Raw genomic sequence first — 25,042 nt, 5'->3', positions numbered from 1 at the left:
CGCGCGCAAAGGTTTTACTATCAGAGCATTTATAAAAGCCAGAATACATAGTCAGTTAAGAATGATTTGTAAACCTTAATTAATACTTCTATGGAAAGAATAAGATATGGAAAGACAATGAAAGGGCATTATTTTCTCAAATGTATGTATGAAATTGATGGATAACGCATAGGATTCACAATATTTGAACGCTTAAGAGTTAAAAGAAACACATTTACCTTGGGAATTAAAATTACTATCTTGCAATATTAGGTGATAACTATTGTGAGCCAGCACACACAATTGGATGTGACATCTTTGATTTGTATTTTTTCGAAGGGATCTAACCCGAGACTCGAAGAGAGACTACTATTTGCTTTAAGCCATAAGGGGCAGTAGATGAAAATAAGGTAAAAGGGACAACTTGAATCCAACTTTCCTTGATTTTCGATATGACACTACATGTAGCATTGACTAAAAAGAAAGTGGTTTTGTCTACCTCTTGACCCCTGGCATCCCTCCCTATTCCTCACTCCATTTTTTGTCTGGCATTTTGGTTTACTTTGATTTAATAACTGTTATTTATTATGGTTTGCTTTAACCCATTGAATACTGTAATAATTGGGTAAACATGTGAATGAACACTTCTACTATTTTTTAATTTGGCTTTCATATTATTTTGTAAATATCTGTATAATTCTGTGACCTCTTCTTTTGATATATAAAATCAGCCCTGATTTGAGAAAGGTCCAAGAGGGACCGAAACACGGGTCATCACAAAGGGCATCAATACAATAAAACACTTGAAAAAACTGGGCGCAGTCTCAACTTGGGATCTTTTCTCTTTACTTATACATTTTATATAGCGCTTTACGCCAAAGCGCTTTACATTACAACAAAAAGAATACATTACAATAGGTTAGAAGCATAATTGCCAAACATGAGACAAACCATCGAGAACAGTATGTAGAACAATTTGCCTAGGACTGTAAAAGAGAAACAGAACAGAGTAAAGAGGGTTATCAGGACGGGGGATGAAGAAGATGAGATTTCAAGGAGGAGTAAGAGGAGATGTTCCTCTGGACCCATTCAATGTTAACCATTTTTTATGCCAAAAATTCCTTGCAAGTTTACTTGGTTACAGGAGAAGCTCTCTCGAAAGAGATGGATGTAAGTGTAGGGTTACGACAGGGTTGCGTGTTGGCACCCTGTCTTTAACTTGCATATAGCAGATATCAGACGTATTATATAACCAATATCAACGGTGTATTTGATTCTAATCTTTCGTCCGAAACTAATCTTTTGTCTTAAACTTGGCACTCTTCCTATAGGATGTCTCTTGCGCCAATGGCAACGTTTTATTGGATTCCACCCCGTAGGCCTACAATGTAGTTTAAACTACTTTTCAGATTTTGTTAAAAGCAATACATTGTAATCCAATCATAATCAATCAAAAATCATGTTTCAATGAACACAAAAAAAGTAAAAATGTGCATGGTCAGTAAATGCAAGTAGGACTGAGGAGGTTGCTTAACTTATTTACTTAGGAATCACCATAGTGAGTAATAAAGAATTAGAAATTCTCCTCACACCTTCCTCACCCGCAAATGCCCCTTTTCGCCTTAAGAGAAGTCACAGAACTGGAAGTCTCTGACCTTCTCAAAAACATCAAACCATCCACTTGCAAAGGGTCTGCCCACCTACCATCATCAAAGATGCACAGTCACTCACCCCCATCATCACAGCATTCATCAATGCCTCATTCTCATCTGGAATCGTACCACAATTCCTAAAAGAAGCCTCAGTTCGCCCTCTCCTTAAACAAAAAAAAAACAAAAAAACTCCCTTGACCCCGCCTCTCCCAATAACTATCGCCCCATCACCATCGTCTCCTTCCTCCTCAAAATCTTAGACAAAGCCGGTCATAACCAAATCCAACACTACCTAGAAACTAATGCCATCTTAGGCAGAAGGCAATCCGGTTTCCGTAAGGGCCATGGGACAGAAACTGCCCTCTTATACTTCAAGAATCAAATTACCAAAATAATGGACACAGGCAAACCTGCCCTCCTGCTCCTGCTCGATCTCTCCGCCGCGTTTGATCTTGTGGACCATGACATCCTCATCTCTCACCTATTGAACGCAGCACACTTCTCTCACAAAGCAACCACTTGGATAACTTCATTCTTAGAAGGAAGGGCCATGACAGTGTACTCGGACCAGGCCAACGCACCCACTACCACCATTAATTGTGGAGTCCCACAAGGGTCATGCACCACACCTACCCTCTATAACCTTTTCACCAAGTCTCTCTTTGACTTACTGTCGCACTCGGCATAGTTTACATAAACTATGCCGATGACACGCAAGTCGTCCTCTCCCTCACCGGAGACTATGACCAAGACACAGAAGCTCTCCTTAAAATATATGCCACCATCTAAACTTGGATGGCTATTAATGGTCTTTGTTTAAACAGTGATAAAACCGAGATCATCCTAGCCCCCAAGGAAATTCTATCCAAACTCAGCCCTGAATACTCCAATGTCACCATTGACAACAATAACATACCTGTCTCCACATCCGTGAATTCCCTAGGAGTCTTAGATGCCACACTCTCAATGACAAGACAAGTCAGCGCCATCTCCTCCGCCTCAGCGCTCACCACCCAACTCATCTATGCCATAAAACCTTACCTAACCTCTCCAAACTGCCTCTCCATCGCCAGAGCCACAATAGGAGCCTACTGCAGTGCCCTCCTAGCTAGCACTTCAACCAAAAACTTAAACAGGCTCCACATAGTGCAAAATGACGCACTTCCTGCCGCACTGCACATCCCCAAATTTGACCATGTATCACAGGCCAGAAGAAGTGCACACTGGCTCCCAGTTAAAGAATCAATTTAAAAATACTCACCCTCACACATAAATGCATCAATCTCACAGCACCATCCTACTTATCAGAAACCATAACCAAGAATTCATCCCTCCCGTCCTAAAAGAAGCCACCATGCTAACCAACTCCGAATACCCACTATAAGAAGAGCCAAAGCCAGCGGCATTGGCTTCCCCCACATAGCACCTAAGCTCTGGAACGCCCTTCCCAACTCACTCAGAGCAGAACCTTCTCTGTGCTCCTTTTGTAAATCCCTTAAAACTACTCTATTCACATACCCCCTCCTTTGCCCTCACACCCTCCGACCCCTAGCTGTACTGTAACGCAATAAGTCTGTAATACAAGTATATGTAACCAAAATATGCTCCTGAAATGCAAATCCCCATGTAACCACTATGCCTTTCTCTGTAACGAGCTACAAGGTCCTAATCTGTAACAGCGCCACAATACCCCCGGGATGATGTGCACTTTAAAAATACAAATAAATAAATAAGAAATAGTGAAGACCAATTGAGAGACAAAATGTAAGCATTCATCACCCAAATGAAAATAATTTTAAAAACCATGCCTATTCTGCAATTTTATTAAACAAAGATCAGTACCCAATTCACTAATACGCCTAGAATTGGGCCTAAGATCTTGGCAATATACAGTGACCTGGAATAGATGAAACCTATATTGTAAAGTGCTGAGAGCCGACAATTACATGTTGTATAATGCCTTAAATGAAGTTTTAACACAGGAAGGAGAAAGGGTCTCATGGATTTCAAGGGTGGCTATGATTTTAGAATTAAATACTCTAAACATAAAGAGTACTACTTTGTTAGAGAATCTGTGCATAGAAGAGACTAATGGTGCATGACAACATAATGAAAATAGTTCACATTAGTAGCTTAAAACTGTATAAAGAATTTGTTGAAAATCTCCTGAGCCTTCGCTTGCCAATGCCATATAGCATCAAATTCCCTTCACCATCACACATGCAATGGCTGCTTAGTTTTCGTCGTAATCTGTTGCGTACATTGGAGATTGTTTGTTTCTGCTTGAATATTTCTCTAGAACCACACGCATGTAGTTTGTGACACTGGGTCATTTGAGACGTTACATACTCTAAATCTACACTGACCTGCCCTTATGCACAGTGTGTGTGCATCTGGAGAAATGGGGCCACTCTGGTGCAGCGTTTTGCTCAGATACACTATGGTGTAGATTAATGAACACTTGTCACCTATCATTGTCATTAGCAATAGATCAACAACTGGGGAAACATTTATACTGTCCTTCTGGGGGATCTGAATTTGTGGTCATGTTTTTTTTTCATAATGAGCCAGTTTTTACATTTCTTTTTTTTGTATGAATATATCACCAATAGGTTATGAAGGCATATATATTTATATAACTGTTAGATTAAATGTTTTTTTTAAAGAATGTATTCTGCTTGTTCTATATTTTTCTATTTGTACAAGCTTGCTGTTTTCCAGTGTGAAAATGTACAAAAGTACAATACACGAATAAAAAAAAAAATCATCACCTAAGAGAATGAGGTGATATTTAGTGGAAGGAGAATAGAGGCGTTGTCAAAGTTCATCAAAGAATGGCCCAGTGAGACAAGGAGTGTGATAGATGGAGATTATGAACAAAGTGTGGTTGAGCAATAGTAGCCACAGTGAATTCAAAAGTGGTAAACTACTACGTGGCATTGGAGATTAGTGAGGTCATTCCGATGAGTGATTGAAAGATAGTTTAAATTCTTGTAGAGCCGCCAGAGTCAAATGGAGAAAACCAGGTTTCAGCAATAGCAAGGAGGTTTACGGTAGGAGAGCTGAAGTGAAAATAGTCTGTGATGAAAATAAGTTTTGTTGCATACACTCTGAGCATTCCAGAGTGGAATGTTCAGTTGACGCAATAAGAGAAGAGAAGTTGAGTCTCGGAGGAAGAGAGGCGAAGTGGATGGGTGTAATTGGAGGTATGATTAGCTTGTTGGCTTTGTTTGTTGTAGGAGGTGCAAGATGGAGGGAGTAGTGGGAGTTAAGAGATGTGTGTTTTATCATAGGGCTTGGAGAGTAGGACGACGAGCACGAGCAGGAGTAGGTGCGTACCACAGAGTGGAGAAACGGCACCCGAATTTGCAAGCTAGGGTTACTCACGGGTGCAGCAGGGAGGAATGCAAAGGGTCAAGGGCAATGAGACTGGTCTTCACGTGTCGCTGTTCCACCCTTCGCTGGGATATCCCTGGCTGGATGCCCTAGGAGTGCAGAAGTTATGTCACACCTTCTTGTTACCTATTCACCTGTTCCATCAGTGGTTGGTGTCTCTTGTGTTCCTGGTGTTGCTGGGATTAGGCAATTTACCCAAAGACCATCCAGCTCATCTCCTAGATATGTTAGTCAGGAAGCCGGCAAGGGCCTTTGGAATAAAGTCCCAGGACAAGTGCTCTAGCTACCAATGCAAGATGGCGGTGAATCACCAGGGCAGATTCTACATGCCCTTTGAGGAGTTCAAACCTCCACTTTGGAACAGCGTTTTGACTCTTACTAGCTCAGAGCAACAGAAGAATCACAGGGGACCTCCGTGGGTGGGGGAGTGTCCGCGCCAGTCCATGTAATGGGCCCAGGCTAAAAGGTTGGCGGACAATCTGAGGCATGAAACTAGGAGTAATGCAAATCAGACCCTCATCCCCAAGCTTTAAAATTGTGACGAATGCGATGACCAAATTGCAGGGCTGCCCCGAAAGTCTAATTTTAAATGTCTTCCTAGGAATGTATCGAACTGGTTTGGATCCATGGTAGTTGGTACCACTCATCATCTAGGCTACCCGGTCTATAGAAAGCCGGTCATGACTCCTGGATTTGTATGGGAAGTCTAAAATGGTGCCCAAAGACTGGCCAACTGTTCTCCCAGGTCTAAGCTTGAGCTGCAGGAGGTCTGAGATTCCAGGCATTGGATCAAGGTGCCTGTCCCTAACAAGGGCAGAGCTCTGTGATCATGGCGAAGAGTACCAAATTTGTTTGGGCTACATCATTGGTTGGCTGAACATGTCCACTTGGTTCCTTCTACTGGGGGTAGGCTACAGGCACTGATACAAGGTGTCTGTCCCTACTGTGTGCTTTAATCTGCAAGCCCTTGGAATAGCCAGAAATGTACAATGCTCAGGGTTTTGTATGCAAGTCACTTTATTTTCATTACAATTATAATCTATGGTTATTCTATTCAGTTATTTTCCCCAGTCATTTGATGGGAAGCAGCAGTAAATGCAGTTCATGTCCCTCTTAATACCTGTCTCTGTACTTTGGGAGGATCTCTGCCAGAGCTATATGTTAGAGGTCTCATTATTTTTCAGTACATCCCGTTTTCTTTTCCAATATAGCATATTGGCATACACATTCTGTTTTGGCTGTCTATTGAGGATGTTACCAATTAAAATGTAGTCCGTGAAAACATTGTGGTGAAAATACCTTTGCAGTGCAAGTCTCCAAGAAAATGTAGTCAAAAATGCAGATGAAAAGTAGCTTCAAACGCAATGCAGTTAGGGTATGTGTTAAGGAGCGTGTAGAATGCTTGTGATTGCCTGTTTTAACCATGGGCAAGGGAGTGTAGTAAGGATAGCGTAATGATTGTGTTTGGGATTGGGCTAAGGGTTAGAGTGGTTGTGGAGAGAGAGCTGTTGACGTTATGGTGTTTGGGCCTGTTTGGAGGACAGTGTCGGGGTTGGATTATGGTAAGGCCAAGGATTACAGAGTAAGGGTTTGGGCTAGAGGTAAAGAAAGGGATAGGTGAGGGCTGGTGATATTGGGGTGGGGTTGGGATAAACCTCGGGGTTTAGGGTAGAGTTTGGGTTAAAGTAAGGCTATGGTTAACATTAGAGCAAGGATTTTGGTTGAGCTAATGAGAGTTTGAGCTATGGTCACTGTTAATTTTCGATTTAGTTATTTGGTTTGGTGCATTCCATCACATTCAAATATGATACTTTGGAGTGGTGAGGTGTTGTAGAAAGCTTAAGGTTTATGGGTAAAATAAGGGTTGCAGTTAGTGTAAGTATAGGGTGAGTGTTTAGGGCTGGGGATTGCCAGGCTTTTTTAGGGGGTTTGGGTCATTGTTCAGCTCACAGCCATGTAACATTTGTTGGTGACCTCATCACTGGCTTGCATAGAATGACCACGTTTTGAAAATCGTTGCGGACTACACTTTCACATGATATTTTCGCATAGAACCATATTTTGTCACTATCCCTTATGCTACTGAACTTTGCTGTAATTCTATTTAATCTCCCTCTTGGAACCTGCTTCTGCATGCTCTACGTCTGCCACAAATGTGAAATGTCAGAGTTTTTAAGACAAAACACTCCATTTTCTTGCCCATACATATATACAGGCATTTCCATTTGCTTCTGATGTTATATCTTGTTGGTTTATGTAACACAGCTATTTTTCCATTCATCTCCAAGTTACTTACCAACTGTAACGTTATTTCAACTGGATGTTCCTCCCACGTATTCCTTATCTTTGATATTCCCACATCCAGTTTGCTGGTTCGGAAAGTTTTTTTCTCTAGAGGGCGCTCCGCGTCAATGGCTGTTGAGTCGATGTCCCTCTGAGTCTTCCGTCTCAACGTCATCACGGGCATAGATAGTAGCGCGCAGCGTCCGTTGCTCAGGTCTGCTTTGAAGTGTTAGGCATTGTCCAGGATGAGATGGTTACAACCCTTGAGGGAGCGCAGACTGCAACTTCCAGGGAAGTTTTACTGCGGGGAAGGATGGGAGGGTCGATGAGGAATACAGGGGAGGAACATCCAGTCGAAAGAACGTTACAGTTGGTAAGTAACTTGTTCTTCGAATGGATTGCGCCCTCCGACGTATTCCTTATCTTTGATAGACTCCCAAAGCAGTAATGTGTACAGAAGGAGGGAGTAAAATTGGTATTTTTTAATTGTGCACCGAATACAATACTACCTTCCCAAATTTAGTCTCTTGGCTAGTGGAGGCATCCAAACTATGGACTCTTGTAAAGGTGTGTGCAGACAACCATGTGGCAGCTGCACAAATGTTTTTTACTGGAACTCCCCTCTGGAGAGCTGACGAAGCTGCGATACCCCTGGTTGAATGAGCCCTCAGATGTTGTGGAGGGTCTTTACCTGCCAATTTATAGCATTCTAGAATTGTCAGAATAATCCATCTTGAAATGGTTTGCTTGGTGATGGCTAGGCCCATCTTATGACCTGTGTATCCCACAAACAATTGGTCAGATTGTCTTAGTCTTGAAAGTCTGCTAATCTAGAAACTCCAAGCACGCTTTGGGTCAAGTCTTGCAGCCTCTCTTCCTCTTTTCCCGGATGTGAAGGAGGGTAAAAGGAAGGCAGTTATGTTTTGGGTGATCTGAAACTCCGAAACCACCTTTGGGAGGACATTAGGCTTCACTTGTAGAACAACTTTATCTTTGTAAAAGGTAGTGTGTGCAGGTTTACAGGATAAAGCTTGTAGCTCGCTCAACCTTCTGGCCGAGGTTATTGCTACCAAAAAGACAGTTTTGGAGAGTAAGAAATCTCAATGGGCACGAATAGAGGGGTTCGACGGGAGTACCAATTAAAAATGTTAAGACTAAATTTAGGTCCCACAGAGGAACTTGAGTTGGAGGGTAAACATTAGTCAACCCTTTCAAGAATTTAATTACTAAGGGCATTTTAAATTGAAGGTTCCTCAGCCGTGCGCTTGAAGATTGAGAGCGCTGCAAGGTAACGCTAAAATGTGCCGACTTGTAGCCCTAGATTTGCTAGGTGTAAAAGGAAAGATAATATCAGTGTATTACATAAAAAAGGGTCAACATTCTTACCTCTACACCAGCTGCAGAACTTATTCCAACAGCAGCGGTATAGTGATTTGGTTGCTGTCCTTCTGGCTGAAAGCAACAACTCCATTACGTCGTCCGGGAGGTCGCAATCCTTGTACCTCAGCCTTTGCAAAACCATGCGTGAAGGCTGAGAGTCCTGATATCTGGATGGAGTACCTGACCTTACTCTCGCGAAAGAAGATCCTCTCTTTGTGGAAGACTAATCGGAGGGCAGATGGACATGTCTAGAAGTTCTGGGTACCATGTTTTCCTAGCCCAATTAGGATCATGGGTCTCCTGAACCTCCTTATTACATGAGGAATGACTGGGACTGGAGGACATGCGTAGAGGAGTGGATATTCCCAGTTCACCGCAAACGCATCCCCTAGAGCTCCTCTCGGGGGGAAATTCCCTGGAGCTTGCACTTCTTCTTGATGTTCGTGGCAAACAGATCCACTTGAGGGATTCCCCAAAGGGCAAAGATCTCTTGAAGGATTTCCTGATCTAGTTCCCACTCGTGGGAGACTGTGCTCTGCCTTCTCAGAGCGTCCGCTGCAGTGTTTTTCTCTCCGGCTAGGTGAACTGCCGGCAGAGAGATTCCTTCTTGTATTGCCCACAACCAGAGCTGCATCACTTCTCTGCACAGTGGTAGTGACCCTACACCTCTTTAGTTGAGGTAGTACATGGCTACTGTGTTGTCCGTCATTATCAGGACATTCTTTCCTCGTACAGGGAAGAAAGGCCTTCAGCGCTAGTCTGATTGCCCACTGCTCTAAAAGGTTGACATGTAGTTTGGACTCCGATGGAGACCAACGACCTCTGGTGGTCAAGTCGTTGGTGTGGGCTCCCCACCTCGTGAATGAGGTGTCTGTCACTACTGTTATCTCCGGCCATGGTTGCCAAAAAGGTTCTCCTTTCAAGATATTTTCCCTACATACCCACCACTGAAGGTCCAGTGAGATTCTGTTTGGGATTTGTAAAAGATCATCCTTCCTGAGAACTGTGTCCACTGGGTCCTGAGAGTCCACTGAAGAGATCTCATTCTCAGGCGAGACTGTGGCACCAGAAAAATGCAGGATGCCATTGGGCCGAGCAACCTCAGAAAATCTAAGGCGGGAAGATATTGTGCATTTTGAAATTTCCTCAACATCTGTAGAATGTCCAGTCCTCACCTTTTGGTGGTGAGGCTTTCCCCAGGGATGTGTCCAGGACTGCTCCAATAAACTAGAGTTTTTGAGATGGTATTATATGGGACGTCTTGAAATTGAGGAAGAAGCCCAGCTTGTGGAGGGAGGGGCAAACATGGTCTAGATGATCCTGAGCTTGTTGCGGGGAACTCGCTCTGATCAATCAATCGTCCAAGTAGCGGTAGAAATTGATCCCCCCTCTCCTGAGACTTTCTGCCACAACCAGCATTATCTTGGTGAAAACCCTCGGGCGGAGGTTAGCAGAAATGGCAGAACCCAAAACTGATAGTGAGAGTTGCCAATGCTGAACCTCCGGTACTTTCTGTGCCTTTGATGGATGAACACATGAAAGTAAGCATCCTGAAGGTCCAGAGATACCAACCAACCCTGAAGTTGGAGGGGCTAAAGGATCTGAGAAAGAGTAACCATCTTGAACTAGTCCTTCCTCAGGAATTGGTTCAATTGTCATAAGTCTAGGATTGGTCTCATTACTCCATCCTTGTTCAGAACGCGAAAGTAAGGGGAGTACCAACCCTTGTTCCTTTCTGCTACAGGTACCGGTTCTATGGCACCTTTCTCTAGCAGGTCTAGAATCTCCTGCATAAGGAGCAGGTCTGGAAACTTCAAAGAGTTGTTCCCCGGTGGATGACTCTGAGGTGTGCGTAGAAAAGTCAGGCAGTAACCCTGAGCAATTGTCTCCAGTGCCCAGGCATCTGAAGTAATAGCCTGACATTCTGTCAGATGTTTAGTTAACCTGCATCCTACTGCTGTCTTGTGATACAAGACCTCAGAGGTTTTAAGGCGGCTGACGCAGAGGCTGAGGGTAAGGTAGCCCCTGCTGCTGTGGCTTTAGTACCTTTGCCCCCACAGGTAAATCGTCTCTGGCCTCTTTGAGCTGGCTGTCTTCTGCCTTTTTCCGAATTCAGAATAGTAGCGAAAGGACCAGCCCCTCCAGGGCGCACCTGTGGGGCGCTTTGGAGTTTCTTATTGCAGCTCCAAGGGATTTGGCTGTGGCCTTGGAAGTTTACAAACTGTCATCCGCTTTTTTACCAAATAGATGGGTGCTGTCAAAGGGCATATTCAGAAGTCTGGACTGTACATCAGGAGCAAAGTCTGACTTCCGCAACCATGCAAATCTGCAGATTGTGGTACTAGCTGCCATGGCTCTTCTGATGCTGTCAACGGAGTTCAGAGCGGTTTGGAGGGACTCGCACATAGCGTCCTTCCCGTCCTTGATAATGTTCAAGAAACAGTCCCTTTCCTCCCCTTCAGGGAGATGGTCAGCCGCCATTGAAGCACACTCCCCAAGGGTGTGGTTAAATCTTGCCAGCTTGCATTTGGCATTACCGAGAATACTTTCTTAGCCATGGCATCAAACCTTTTATCACGGTCCTGCGTGATTGTAGTGAATGCAGTCTGTTTACCTGACAAAGTTGCAGCTTGAACAACAAAGCTTTCTGGGGCTGGGTGTTTTTAACAAGTATAGGGGGATCTGCAGTTTATGCCCTATATTTTGCTGGCATTTTTTTGCTGACTGCTGTCATGACCCCTGCCCCTGGCCCCTAATAGGCAAGCCATTTGGGCTGTGCCACAAACTTCCATCCTGGCCTTAAAGGCCTCACCATCTCGCCCAAGGCTCTCTTGGAGCCAGTCCTGGTGCTTTTGGCGCCAGGCTCATGTGTGAAGCAAAAGAACTTGACAACTCGGCTTGGCAATAGCCTTGGGCACAACATGGATGCCCCTGAATAGCTCAGTCCTAGAACCAAGCTATGCGGTCTCGTCTTTTAGGTGTGGTCAGACCTAGGGGTACTTGGGATACCTGGGGGCTATATAAGCCCCGCCCAGCCTGAGAAACACATTTTGCGTTACTCTGCACTTGGTAGCGTGAAGCTCACCACGTTCAGCTCGGATCTTCACCAGCATTTTGGAGCCGGTTACCTGCAAGAACAAGAACACTGTTAGTCTACACTCTGTGAGTGAATCCTGCTCCTGTCCTCCGCTCCTGGGTCCTGAGAATCTTCCATCTCGGCGACATTCCCGCGATCTTGAAGCCGCAACCTGGGAAGAAAGAGAACGAAAAAACAGCATTACTAAGCATTTATTCTCCAATACTGGAAATAGTCAAAATATTGCACGCTTACCTGGGTTTAAATGGCCTTCGGGCCCACGTCCACTTCGGGCCATAAGAATGACCTGCAAGAGAGAAGAAACACTGATTAGCACACAAAAGATCAAGAAGGCGGCGCAGGCTACGCTTTACTCACAGCGCTTCATCTTCTCAACAGCATCCTTTCGGGGTCATCGCAGCGGCCTGCAAGGAAGAGGGAACAAACAGGTCAGCATAAGAAAAGGCACATAATGCCGTGCCATCTCGTGCGCAGCCCCAAGCAGCACGGCACCACTAGAACTCTTCTTGCACCTAAGGAAGAAGGAGAGACATTAATAAGGGAAATTGCAAGTAAAGGACCAAACTGCCAAACCAGCAGTCTTACCTGGACAAACTGAAGTCGCAGCAGGTCTGGACTCGGAGGGCCCGCACCAGTGAGGCAACTAGGTTGCGACGCGCCCATCCAACAACACACCCCTGCAAAGAGAAGCAGGACAGAAAGCGCACCATACAATAAAGCAAGGTGTGGCGAGCACTAGGGGGGGTTGGGTCCACAAGGGAGATGGGCTCCAGGCAGGAAGAGACCATAAGATAAACCCAACTTCCTGTGTTTTCAGACCCGGTCCTCGGCTGAACAAGAGTCCAAGGGAGAGGGTTTGACGTCGGAAGTGGTCCAACCAGACTGAGTGGCGTCCCTGTGGATATCAGGTGAGTGTTGCACTGCAGGGATAGTCTCTGGCATTTCCCAGTTTGTAGACACCTTTTTTGTTGTTGTAAGGCTTTGTGAAAGGGTACGATAGGATCTTCTTGTGGTACCTTATCAAGGTGTCTGTGAGGTCATCTTGTTCATATGTAGGGGTGGGCATAGACCACCCCATGTATTCCATCACCCTGTTCATAAGTGACCTGTAATTACTTTCTGTAATTACTCGCCTGGTTCAGGTTTACTATAATCTACCTCTTGGGGGAGGTGGGGGGGGATATCAATTCCACTTGCTTCCTGGAAAGTGTCTTGCTGGTCTTTCAATCTGACACCTTCTGGGATCAGTTCTTCTCGTATGGGAGGCCTCATACACTCTAGACCGACGGATGTTTCCGCATCAGAACAGAATTCTCGGTCTCCTCATAAATTGAGGATAAGGCTTTAAAGTAATCTGAGCGTGGCAGAGGTGTATAACCTTTTTCTAGTGAAGAGGGAGCAATAGCAGTCACTGCAGGTGGAGATATACTTGTAACTGTCGATGTAGAAGTCATTGGCCTCGATAGAATTGAGATTGGCCTTGAGGTCGTCAATGGAATCAAAATTGGTCTCAAGGTTGTCGATAGAATTGACTGTGGCTTTCAACATCTTTGAAGGAGTCGTCAAGGGTACTTAACTGACTGGCTTTGATGGGGTTGATGTGCGAGGCGTCTGACGCAGTTCTCGGCTTCGACAATGACGACGTTTTGTGCGTCGTAGAGGCTTTTTCTCTACTCAAGGGTTTCTCGCGCTCTGGAGGAGTATGCTTTGCCGAGGTCGACGAATCGCAGCTTTTGTGTTTATCAGGTTTTACACCTAGGGTATCGCCTCTATGTGTCTCAGAGGAGGGCAAGGCCGCGTTCTCGAACACCTTTAAAAAATGTTTGCGGAATTCCTCCCACTGAGCCGGGGAGCTGTTATTGGTAGGACATGTAACTCTCTGGTGAACCGGAGGAGGAGGTCGAAGGCGATCTATGACACCTTTTTTTTTATTGTGCCTCGAAGCGGATGAGTGATGCGATCCACTCCGAGATCTAGAACGGGAGTGTTTTTTACGTCTAGGAGACGCCTGTCTTGACTCGTCTGAGGTGAATTTGGTCAGGTAATGGATTTATTAGGCTTACCTCTCTCCAACTTCCCTCTGCGCTCCCTCAAGGCTTTTGCCGTCATCAATGAGCACTCTTCGCACTCCGAACATAGATCCTCTGCCCCGAGGCACCTTAGACAGACCCTGTGGGGATCTGTCAAGGACATCTTTGCCCCACAATCTCAGCATTTTTTGAAGCCGGAAAGACGGAACTGAGCAACGGATGCTGCGCACGACTATTTATACCTGTGATGACGTTGAGACCGAGGGCTCCGAGGGACGTAAGGCTCCGAGGGACTCGACAGCTATTGACGCGCAGCGCCCTCTAGTGAAAACATTTTTTCAAAGCAACAAGCTGGATATGGGAATATCAAAGATAAGTAATACGTGGGAGGGCACAATCCATTCGAAAATGTAATTCTTAACACCAGTTTCACCATGTTTGGATTGAAGTGGCATCTTTCATCTGTTGGAACTTTTTTAAAGGGCCAGTTTCACAACTGGCGGTTTTTGTCTTTTTCTTCGCTCTCACTCAAGCCGACTTTCCTGGCATAATTGGTTTTGCTTTGTTCAGACGAATTCGAAATAAGTACCTTTTCATATGCTGTGGAACATTGTGCCCCACCTCTGTCAGTGCTTAGTTTCAAAATCAGTGGCACCTCCCACCTTTCACACCTGTCCTTTTTGCACAAGTTTAGGCGAAAGGAAGGGTCTGAGCAAGGCAAGTTACCTGTCCCCAAATATCCCCCATATTCCACCGTAGCTTTAAATGGGAAGGGAGGACCGGAAGATAAGATGCCACCAACCTTTGAAGCTAGGCGGTGACTGAGACAAGCTACAGCAGCTTACTCCGGTTTGTTCTTCCCTTTGGGCATGCTGACTGTTGTGGTAACCTTCACAGTATCTCACCAACATTTGTTTGTTGCTGTTAGAAACAGTTGGACACTGAAAAGCAGGAAATTGCAGCTGTGGTTGAGAGACTTCGGGAGCTCCTGCAAGAAAAAGAGACTATCTTACACCAGAAATCCAAAACGGAGAGGAAAATAACAAGGGCAGAAAATGCAAATAATGCTGAACTGACTATTCAGATTGACACTCTCACTGCACAGATAAATGAGTTGGAGGAAAAGTGTAAGGAACCAGCTGTGGAACTCCTGAAGGTAAGATTACTGTGTGATTAACAGAAACCAGATCGTGATCATATGTAATTTGTATGTGTGCAGGTTTAAATGCATGCGATTGCCTACTTGTGAATTTACAGCTATGCAGGCATGGATTCCCAGTTGTCTTTCATTCAAGATACTATTAACGTCGGGGAAGGAATTGGGCTGGAACAAGACAGAACTGCGCTCAGGCAAACGCTGTTTTGCTGAACACCGTTCCATGTAGACTCCTGAGGTGCACATGAACATAAACATAAAAAGATATCACACACCCCGGTGCAGGTTCCTGCACTCATTTGGATACTCCCTGGCAGTTCTACAATCCTTGAACTGCCTGCTACACACTAAGGACCACCCTAGTAGGCTTAAGAGTGTCTCCAAATTGTGTGGTCATGTAAATGAATGGTTCAGACCCACATTGAGCGATAACCGTTTGAGGCCCTGATGATGGACTCAGTCCGAAATATATTGGCTAGGCTAATTGCATCTGTTCTCCTTGCTTTTTATGTTTATTTGCACTAAATTATTGAACCATGACTGTTTTGAAAGAGCTTACGTTATTTAATATTTTTTAAATTGATTCATAGCGTCATTTGTTTAACAATTTAAGGGTTTTTCAGACTCATTTGGTGTGCACGCAGTACCTAGGAAGATTTTATGGGTATATTGCTGCAAAACTGTGGCAGGTTCAGTCCCAACCTGCAAAGGAATATTTGTTTGTACATAGGGTAATATTAGGGATGGAGCTGCAGAATGGAGCACCTACCCCAGCATATGGGGTATGTAGTTAATGCACATAACTGCCTACTAAGCTCTATTGTACACAGGGCCATGCCATGACATGACTCCAGCCTTTGACATAAATGGTCTTCTCCTTCATCTACCCATGCTGTGTTAATGTGGTTATTTGATTTTGTAGCAGTTGTGAGGAGCACTTCAGTAGCAAACCCTCTCACTCCTTAGGCCAGACCACCGCTTCGGTCTGTGCTTGTGCTTTCATTGTTTCCATGGAGACACAACAGACTCCAACAGCAATAGGAAATGTTTTGGTGCCTACCCTTATCTGGAGGCCAGTGCAGCAAATATAAATTGGAAGGGAAGCAACAACTCTTTGAAACCATGGCCAGTGATTGCTTACCAGGGACCACTGGCTTTAGAAGGGACCCGAGAACGCACACTTATTCTGGCAGCAATGCTCTTGCCCCATCTTGGAGTTGATGCTAGGGGCACCCCGCAAGATGCACCGCAAGGGGCGGATCTAACACCAGGGGCATTGGTTCACATGAATTGGCAGACAGTCTGACGTTGTTCTTCCTTGTAAAGATCAAGATGCCTTCAAATGTCACTTCGCAGATCAGATCCTCCACCTCTGCGTCATGCCTTCTGCAAAAATCTAAACCAATGTCAACTTTCAAACAGTTCACCTCTATGAACATTATTACAAATTAGGAAAATGGATGTTATCTGAAGAAACATTACTCTATACTACAACTACACTGAGATGACCTCCCTTGCGACTCTGATCAACATCTCCTTGGATGGGAGTTTGCCTCGCCCCTTGACGATGCCATGTATTTACTCGCTCCTGAACTAAACCCGGATGACCCTGAGATACTGGCCCATTATTGCTCCATCAACACTCAATTTAATGCCAAGATCATTGCGCCAATTGAATTCCTGCAACTACTGGAACAGGCAAATGCTTAAGTCTGCTCCACAACCTACACTCATACTCCATACCCTGCAGAGGCCTGAATTGGACAATTCTTTTTATAAGGAATTTCTGCAATCCCATGCACACCCCTACTATTCTCTGGCTAGGTCACTACCTGCTGTGAACCATGGTACTCTGTCTTGAAACCCCCTGGGCAGCTGAGTTGTGCCATTAAGTAGATCTAATTACTTGACTAGTATCTAAATTGCGGCCTCTTCTGTCAAAGACCTTTGTTCCTAAATATCAGTACCTAAACGGCCAGATATCTCCATGGCTGATTAATGCATACAGTTCTCCCTAGCTTTTCAAACCTATATAGATGACACTCGGGTGGGCTTTATATTGGAAGGATCCCCCTTCACTCCCATTACTATCGCGTTCTGTTGCTTCCTTATTTTTTATTGGGCGATAGGCCATGGTCTTTGGATGAAGGCGGGCAGACAGATTATCCACTTTGGGTGCTCTATCACTGCTCAGCTGTGGTACACTTGGCATAACACAACTGGCCTCCACTCCAAATGCATTTGTCATTTCAGCAGCGAACCTTGTCCTTATTTGTGCTTATCTGCACACACTCAACCTCCAAAAAAGACAAACACTTAAAGGAATCATTGCGTATCTGAATGTCTCTCAAAGTGGAAGGGATGAGACCTGGTCCTACTGGCTTCCCTAAGAAACTGATTATATGAGGGGATTGTGTCCTCTGACGTATTCCACATCTATAACAGTAATCGGCACAGCTGTGCTGCTTCGGAAAAAAATGTCTGTGTCAATGCGCGGTCCCTCAGGGCCTCCGTCGAGCGCCGACATCCCCGGATGTTATATGTAGGACGCACGATGCTTGTAGCCTCAGTTCTGTTTTTTCCGCCAACGTGTTCGCTTCGGAATCTCAGCGCACCTCGGTTCTTCTCCTGTTGAATCGGTTCTTCTAACTTGGTTATTGTGAAAATATGTCTTCGTCTTCTACCCCGCAATTGGGCTTCAAGAAGTGTCGGGACTGCGGTTCCAAGATGTCCCTGACGGACCCGCACGACGTCTGCCTTTGGTGTCTCTGCGAGAGCCACGCCACCGATGACTGCGATGAATGCCAGTCCTTGACGTTGAAGGCCTTGCGGAAGAAGTTGTCTGTAGGTAGGGTTTCCAAGCCCCATAAGTCGAAATCCGCTGGGCTTTCGACCGACGATTTGAGGGGCGACTCTCCGCGTCGGCGTAAGTCCAGGGGGTCTCGTTCTCGGAGTGGGTCCTGCCATTCCTCTGCCTCTTCTAGGCACTCTCGGAAGCGCCGTCACCGGTCGCCTTCGCTGTCCTCATCCGCGGACTCTGCCAGACGGCGGGTGGCTTATCCAAACAAGCATTCATCACCGGCGGAGTGGGACGCATTTCGCAAGGAGATGATGGCGATTTTTGAATCGCAGGGCACCATTCCGTCTGTGCCTTTGAGAGAAGCGGGCAAGGAACGCGCTAGGGCCACCGCTCGCACGCCTTCGGGCTCGGGTGGTCGGCGCGATCATCTGGAGCGGTCGAGGTCCCGATCGGATCGCCATAGCTGTACCAGGTCCAGGTCCCGGTCCTCGAGGCCCTCGAGACCGTTGGAGCCTGTGAGGCCTTCTAAGAAGGCATTGACGCCGGCGGCGCCATGTCCGTCGAGGGACTCTCTCGATGATCCACCTCTGAGGAAGTCGGCGCCTCACTCGATGCCGATTCTGTCCACGCCTTTTGAGGAGGCTGTCGGAGGTGCCCCGGAGGCCGGTGGAAACTCAGAGGCAGGCCCTGAGTAAATCAGTGAGGCCTGTGTTTGAGCCTTTTTCTGTACCCTCATCCAGGGATTTATTCCAGCTTTTGGATTACATCTCAGAGGTGGATGAAGGGTCCGATGTGAAGGGGTTTGTTCCACCTGCGGTTCCTGATGACCTGTTATCGGGTCATAGCCAGATGGAAGACCTGCGTCAATCTTTACATGACGCCAGTGGTCTGGACACCTCTCCGCAGGTTGAGTGTGGCATGCCTGAGCCTGGTACACACGCTGAGTAGTCGTACAGGCGTCTCATGTCGAGGATGACGGAGTACTTGGGGTGGTCTGCTCCACCTGTGGATTTTCTGCAGGATGACCTGACAGATATTTTGGACAAAGGTCCACCCACTGACCCGGTGCTGCCATTTCATATGGCCTTACAAAGATGGGTGGCAGTGGCTTGGACTGCTCCGGAGAGTCTCCCGGCAGCGAATAAGTCGCTACTGAAAAAAATACCGTCCAGCCAGTGGCGACCCCTGCTACTTGTCTACGCACCCCACTCCAGAGAGTTTGTTGGTGCAGGCGGCTATGGCCCCACCAAAGCAGGCTGCGTACCCTACCATCCCTCCGGATAGGGACGACAAGTGCTTTGATGGTTGGGCGAAGAAAGTGTTTTCATCTGGGGGTATGGCTTTAAAGGCAGCCAACTCTGTTTGTGCCTTGGCAAGATTCACTCACACTCTGTGGAACTGTGTATCTTTGGCGGCTCAACATATTCCCAAAGGGGAGGAACGGGATGGTTTTCTTTCCCTCGTTCAGGATGGAAGGATGCCATGTCTGAATCCGTTTAGTCGGGCTGGACGTGGCAGACCGTGTCAGCCTGTCCATGGCGGCAAGCACCGTGATGCGCAGGTTTGCGTGGTTGTGGAAGTCGGGATTTGCTCCTGATGTACAGTCCCGGCTTCTCAACATGCCCTTTGATGGTGTCCATCTTTTTGGCAGCAAGGCTGACGAGAGCCTTGAGAGGTTGCAGACCTCCAAAACTGCAGCAAAGTCGTTGAGCACTGCAGTATGTCAACCTCTGCCTTTTCGTCCTAGGGGACAGCAATGGAGGGGAGGTTCTTTTCGATACTAGAAACAAATCTCTGTGAAAATATCCTATTCTTGGAGATGCGCACAAAAACAATAATATCTAGGATTCCTAGTGTATTAGTAGCAAGTGTGTACACAGTTATGTGAGAGGTATGCGTCAGTAGTAAGGACAGAAGGGTAATTTCTCAGGAAACCCTTCAAAAAAAGTGATAATAAGTCAAGAAACACCTCCCTATCTGCGCTTCCAACTGATGCCTGAGACTGGTTAAAAAATCCACTGTGCATATGAGAGGTTCACAAAATTCCAACCTATAGATTAATCCAAATTAACAAGTATATGCTTTTGATAGGTAATTTTTAATGTTCCATAAACAAAAAAACGCCACACCAACACGTGTTTCAACCCTATCTGGGCCGTCTTCAGGGCGTAAACAAATATAACTGAAATGAAACCAGTTTAGCTGACAATGTAAACAATGGTAAACAGTCCATGGTCCAAACATCAATTAGGTTTGTTTCAATCAAATGTGATTTACCACCATTTCAATGTAAGGTACAAACAAACAACATAGAGGAAGGAAGAGAAAAAGGGTGGGGGATGAGGAGGACAGATAACGAGTTGAATGCTCACCGTATTCTGTGGGTTTATTATATCATATCACAAATGGTGAGCATATTCACATCCCAAAAAGGTTAATTAGTGGAAAGTAACTGATGTTTCAATATGAAGGTTTTAGACTGTGTTCATGCAGCTGCTCGTTTTTATGAAAATTGGAGGTATATTTTCATGGAATGTAATTGGGCCTGAAATAGAAAATAGTTCTATTGTTTTATCCAGTCAGGCACTGGTATACGGATAACTCACAATTTTTATGCACGTGACAAAATAAATAAAATAAAAGTGTTTGGGGGTCTTACCCGCCATTCCTATGGTATTGCTCGCGGTAAGTGTGTTTTCCAAACGACATAGTGTTCTGAATCAAGTATTTCAATTGGGCGACTTGTAGTCAGCTTCAGTTACAATGCACTAATGTAGTAGAACGAAGGGGGGGGGGACAAGATAAAGAGAAAAGTATATGTTAGAAGCCTTTCGCGCGTGACCATGTTCCATTGACATTAGATATAAAGGTCAAGTATTATCTAATGACTCGTTAGAGTAGATCTGGAAAGAACGCAGGTTGCTGCCGTCTACGTCGTGTCTCTGAGCGGAGGCTTGTGGAAAGTGGGTGTTGTCTGCATCGGCCTATAACCGACCTGGGAATTAGTCAGTTCTGGTCATGTGACTCTGTAACTGGAAGGTTGCCAAGCAACTCAGGTCGACTCTACCTCAGAGAGCCTTCCCGCAGTTTTCTGCTATCGTGAATGCAGTGCTACATTCAACTAAGTCGTTGCGTCGTTTGAACGTATTGATAGTGCTGATATTTAAATGCCGCTAGTAGTTTGTGACATAATCGTAGGCCCGCGATAAGCGCTATGCACGGCTGTCAGAGTGTCCTGAATGAGCCCGTAATTAAGTTAACACGTAGTAACAGTGCAGTGCACGTAGTGACAACTTGTTTTCTTGATAAAGTGATGCAGGCCAATGAAAAGTGATTCGATAGTCAAATACTGAACAATGGTGGTAATAATACTGCTCCATTTCAAGCTTAAGGTGGGATTAATGGTGTACTTCAAGACTGTATAATTAAGCGTTAATGTGGCCTTCCACTTGGTACAATGGAGACTAAAATAAAATAGGCGTTTCAATTAAATGTAGTGCTTTCGCTTGCGCACAGTAGTGCGTTCAAATAAATACAAGAGTATCAGTACCCACAGAGCTGTTGCAACGGTGCACCGAAAGCTCAAGTTTTCACATTGCGTATGCTTTTACGAGTGGGTAAATCTAGAGATATTAGCAAGCAAGAGCAGGAAGAGCAGTGTGCCAAAGTTCAGACAGGTAGGGTGGCTAGGGGATAGGTCTATTGTCATGATGCTGTGAATATAGGTATTGGTTTCAAATTTGGGATAAGGTCCTGGTACTCCATTTTAGTTGGTATCGCTCTGAAGATAAGAAAACATCCAACCTTACGTCAAGATTGCATGTTTCTCATATTGAATTGTACGTGTGCCTTGAATTAAACTGTGAGGGATCAGTACCTAGTAAACTTGGCAGATATATACCTGTTGGGATGTGGCAGCATCAACCCATTCAACAAATTACAAAGTCTAAATTAGACCTGATCATAAAAATACATTTAATTCATGTTCCTGGTTTAATCCAAGCTGTACACATCGTAATTTGCAAATCATGCGTGCTTCTTCTTGACAGTCTCAATTGTCTGTCTCCACCTCTTATGTGTGGCTTAATGTGTTTAAGACCCACAAATTTGATGTCGCATTGATGTGCCATTTGGTGTTCCATTTGCCAATGCTGTGCAAAAGGTAGTTTGGCGTCTTGGCTGTTCAAATTGGCAAGGTGTTCTCTGATCCTTATTCTCAGCTCCCGGATGGTGCTGCCAACATACACCTTCTTACACAGACATATAATTGCATATATAATGTACTTGGAGCGACAGTTAATGAAATCCATGAATTTGACTTTAAGGTCTCCATGACAATTGAATACTTTGGTTGGTGATAAGGCAAACTTAAAAAGGTTACAGGTGCCACATTTGTGAAAGCCACTGGGTTCGATATTCTTGGATAACCAGTTGTCCTGTCTATTAGAACCAGATTCCAAAAAGGAGGGACTCAAAAGATTTCTAAGAGTTGGGGCTTTAGAGAATATGATACTCTGTTTCTCTGGAATATATGGTACCAAGTCTGGATCTAGTAATAACAGGTTCCAATGTTGATTCAAGATATGATAAATAAATTTAGAATCACTAGAGAATTTGGTGATGAAGTTTACATGTTGAGGAAAGGTGGTAGAGCACACTTTTTCTATGACTGCTGTTAGCATGCAAGATAGAGTTCACAGCGGTTACTTTGCGAAACGTACATGTCTGCAGGGTATTGTGAACTATGTAGATTTTGATATCTAGAAACATGATTTCTGTTGCATTAATATTATCGGTGAACTAAATACCAAATAGGTTCTGATTTCAGAAAATTCAAGAATTGGTTAAATTGAGTAAGTGTGCCCGACCATATGACATATTTGACACCTACATAGTTGACAATACCCTGCACCCTGCTCTCATGGGAGGGGGGGTCGGGGTTCTCCATCCAGAGCTCAAGTCTCTCAGCCTTCATGCTTGGCATCTGAAAGGCTGAGGTATAAGGATTGGGACCTCCCTGAAGACATGATGGAGATGTTGCTTTCGGCCAGAAGGCCTGCAACAAAATCCCTGTACCATTGCCGTTGGAGAAAGTTCTGCGACTGGTGCAGGGTACTGAATGTGGATCCTTTTCAGTGTTCAATTCCTGCGGTTCTGTCTTTTTTGATTTCATTAGCCCACAAGGGCCTGCAAGTGGGTACCATTAAGGGTTACCTGGCGGTGCTGTCCATATTGAAGCGCTCGTTTTATGAGTGTTCTTATTTTAAGATTCCTTTGATTTCTCAGTTTCTGAAAGGGCTAACTAATGTTTTTCCTCCGTCACCTTTCCAGGTGCCCGGTTTGAGCCCTTACATTCTTGTCCATTGAGACTGTTGTCCTTTAAGACTGTATTTTTAGTTGTGGTTACTTCAGCTTGCAGAGTGAGTGAGTTGCAGGCACTATCAGCCAAGCCACCTTTCACAGTGTTCCATAAGAACAGGGTTGTCCTTAGGGTTCGTCCTCCTTTTCTTCTGAAGGTTGTGTCGGAATTTCATTTGAGCCAGAAGGTAGTTCTTCCGGCATTCTATCCTCCTCCGCATCCTGGTAAGGAAGAGGAGAGGCTCCATAGGTTGGATCCTAGGAGAGCTTTAAGGTTCTACATCTCACGCATGTCCCGGGTCAGAGTGGGCGATCAGCTGTTGTTAGGATAATGCTGGAAGGTGTTTGGGTCAAGCTGTTTCTAAGCAGACCTTGTCCCGTTGGATCATCTTGACAATCTCTGAATGCTACCGTCTGGCAGGTAACGACCCTCCGGTGGGCTTATGGGCTCATTCTACTAGGGGTGTGGCTGCCTCCACTGCTCTGCAGAGTGGTGTTCCCATTCGTAATATTTATGAAGCAGCCACATGGGCCTCTGTCCATACTTTTGTAAAACTACTCCCTGGATTCTATCCATGGGCAAGATTTGGCCTTTGGTAAGGCAGTCCTCTATTCTGCAATTTGATTGGGCATTCTAAAATTCTAAATTCTTTTCCCACCTCCATACGTTGGTACTGCTTTGGGAGTCTGTCATAGATGTGGAATACGTCAGCGGACACAATCCCCTCGAAGAACAAGTTACTTTCTTACCTGGTAATATTCTTTCGATGGGATGTTACTCCGAATTATTCTACATCGCACCCTCCCAGTCTGCCCCTCTACAGAATTTCTTATGCGATTGCAGCTTAAGTTTCCGCAAGGCTTTCTGTAGTCATATTGGCAGAAGATGGGTGCCACACGTTCTGGGGAAAAAACTACAACTGAGGCTACGGGCGTCGTGCGTCCTACATATAACATCCAGTGATGTCAGCGCTCGAGGGACAGCGTATCGACATAAAACATTTTTTCAGAAGCAGCACAGCTGTGGTGATTACTGTCATAGATGTGGAATACGTCGGAGGAACATCCCATCGAAAGAACGTTACCAGGTAAGAAAGTAACTTCTTCATCTAATACAGAACAAGGAAGGAAGATTCATCATATGACTTGCATTGAAGACCAAATTACCCCACTTTTAAAAGCTTCTCTACTGGCTCCTGCCAAAGCAGGAAGAGAGTTAACTTAAAATATTGCCCTACCAGATTGAGCAGGTCCTCCAGCTCCGTGACCTTCAAGATACCACACGGATGAACATCTTAAACGTTAGGATGGTTTTCTGCTGTGCTCAAGTGCCCTGTCAAATCCTGTATATCTTGGACTTCTCATTTTGGCAATCCCTACTTCACCTCCCTGCTTCACTATTCTGTCCCTATAGTTTTCAGTAATCATGTGCCTTGCCCCTCCATCCTCATTCGTTTCCCTCGGTACTCCCTGGTCTGTATGTTACGAGGGGTCCATGATAGTTTTCGCTTCCCTTCTCGCTACAAACTCCCTCTGACCTGCCACCCCCACGCATTCTCTTCGGAACCAGAATTGGGCATCATTGGCGGTCAAGTGGTACAACGAGTACAGCGCTCGCTTCGACATTGGTGCAGAGCCTGCTGACGCAGGTTCGAATCCCGGCAGAGCCAAACTCTGCCTTTCATCCTTCCGAGGTCGATAAATGAGCACCACACACCGTAGGTAATAATAAGCAGTGCTCAGATACCCGAGGGTTCGTAGCGCTATATAAATGCCGAATTATTATTATTATTATTATTATTATTATTATAATATTTTGGAGTGGTCAGTTACGTCTGGCTCCTTTTGAAGGCTCTGGTAATGGTCTGTGCTCCTCTATCCCCTTCCTAGATAAGAGACCCCTTTAACCTA

At 45.2% G+C, this 25,042-nt stretch overlaps 1 protein-coding gene and 1 long non-coding RNA gene across 5 annotated transcripts in view; one reads left to right on the top strand and one right to left on the bottom strand.

The window, feature by feature from the left end:
* The window catches only part of LOC138582113 (uncharacterized), a 205,448-nt gene extending 190,649 nt beyond the window's left edge, over window positions 1–14,799 (bottom strand). For both annotated transcript variants that reach the window (XR_011304951.1, XR_011304952.1), the window contains exon 1: window positions 14,620–14,799. This is a non-coding gene — a long non-coding RNA (uncharacterized lncRNA). The remainder of the gene's footprint in view (window positions 1–14,619) is intronic.
* LOC138582111 (E3 ubiquitin-protein ligase TRIM39-like) overlaps window positions 1–25,042 on the top strand; it is a 332,112-nt gene that overhangs the window by 196,592 nt on the left and 110,478 nt on the right. The window contains exon 5 of one of the 3 annotated variants that reach the window (XM_069653089.1): window positions 14,746–14,973. The exons of 1 other annotated variant lie outside the window; for it this stretch is intronic. In XM_069653089.1, the coding sequence (XP_069509190.1) occupies window positions 14,746–14,973 (228 nt within the window). The remainder of the gene's footprint in view (window positions 1–14,745; window positions 14,974–25,042) is intronic. One more of the 3 variants, XM_069653090.1, reaches the window with a different exon arrangement.

The sequence above is a fragment of the Ambystoma mexicanum genome, chromosome 3q, assembly GCF_040938575.1.
Source record: "Ambystoma mexicanum isolate Mex_15411 chromosome 3q, UKY_AmexF1_1, whole genome shotgun sequence".
In the NCBI taxonomy this organism is placed as follows: domain Eukaryota; kingdom Metazoa; phylum Chordata; class Amphibia; order Caudata; family Ambystomatidae; genus Ambystoma; species Ambystoma mexicanum.
The sequence above is the reverse complement of the archived record's forward strand: the minus strand, read 5'-3'. Positions and strand labels throughout refer to the sequence as shown.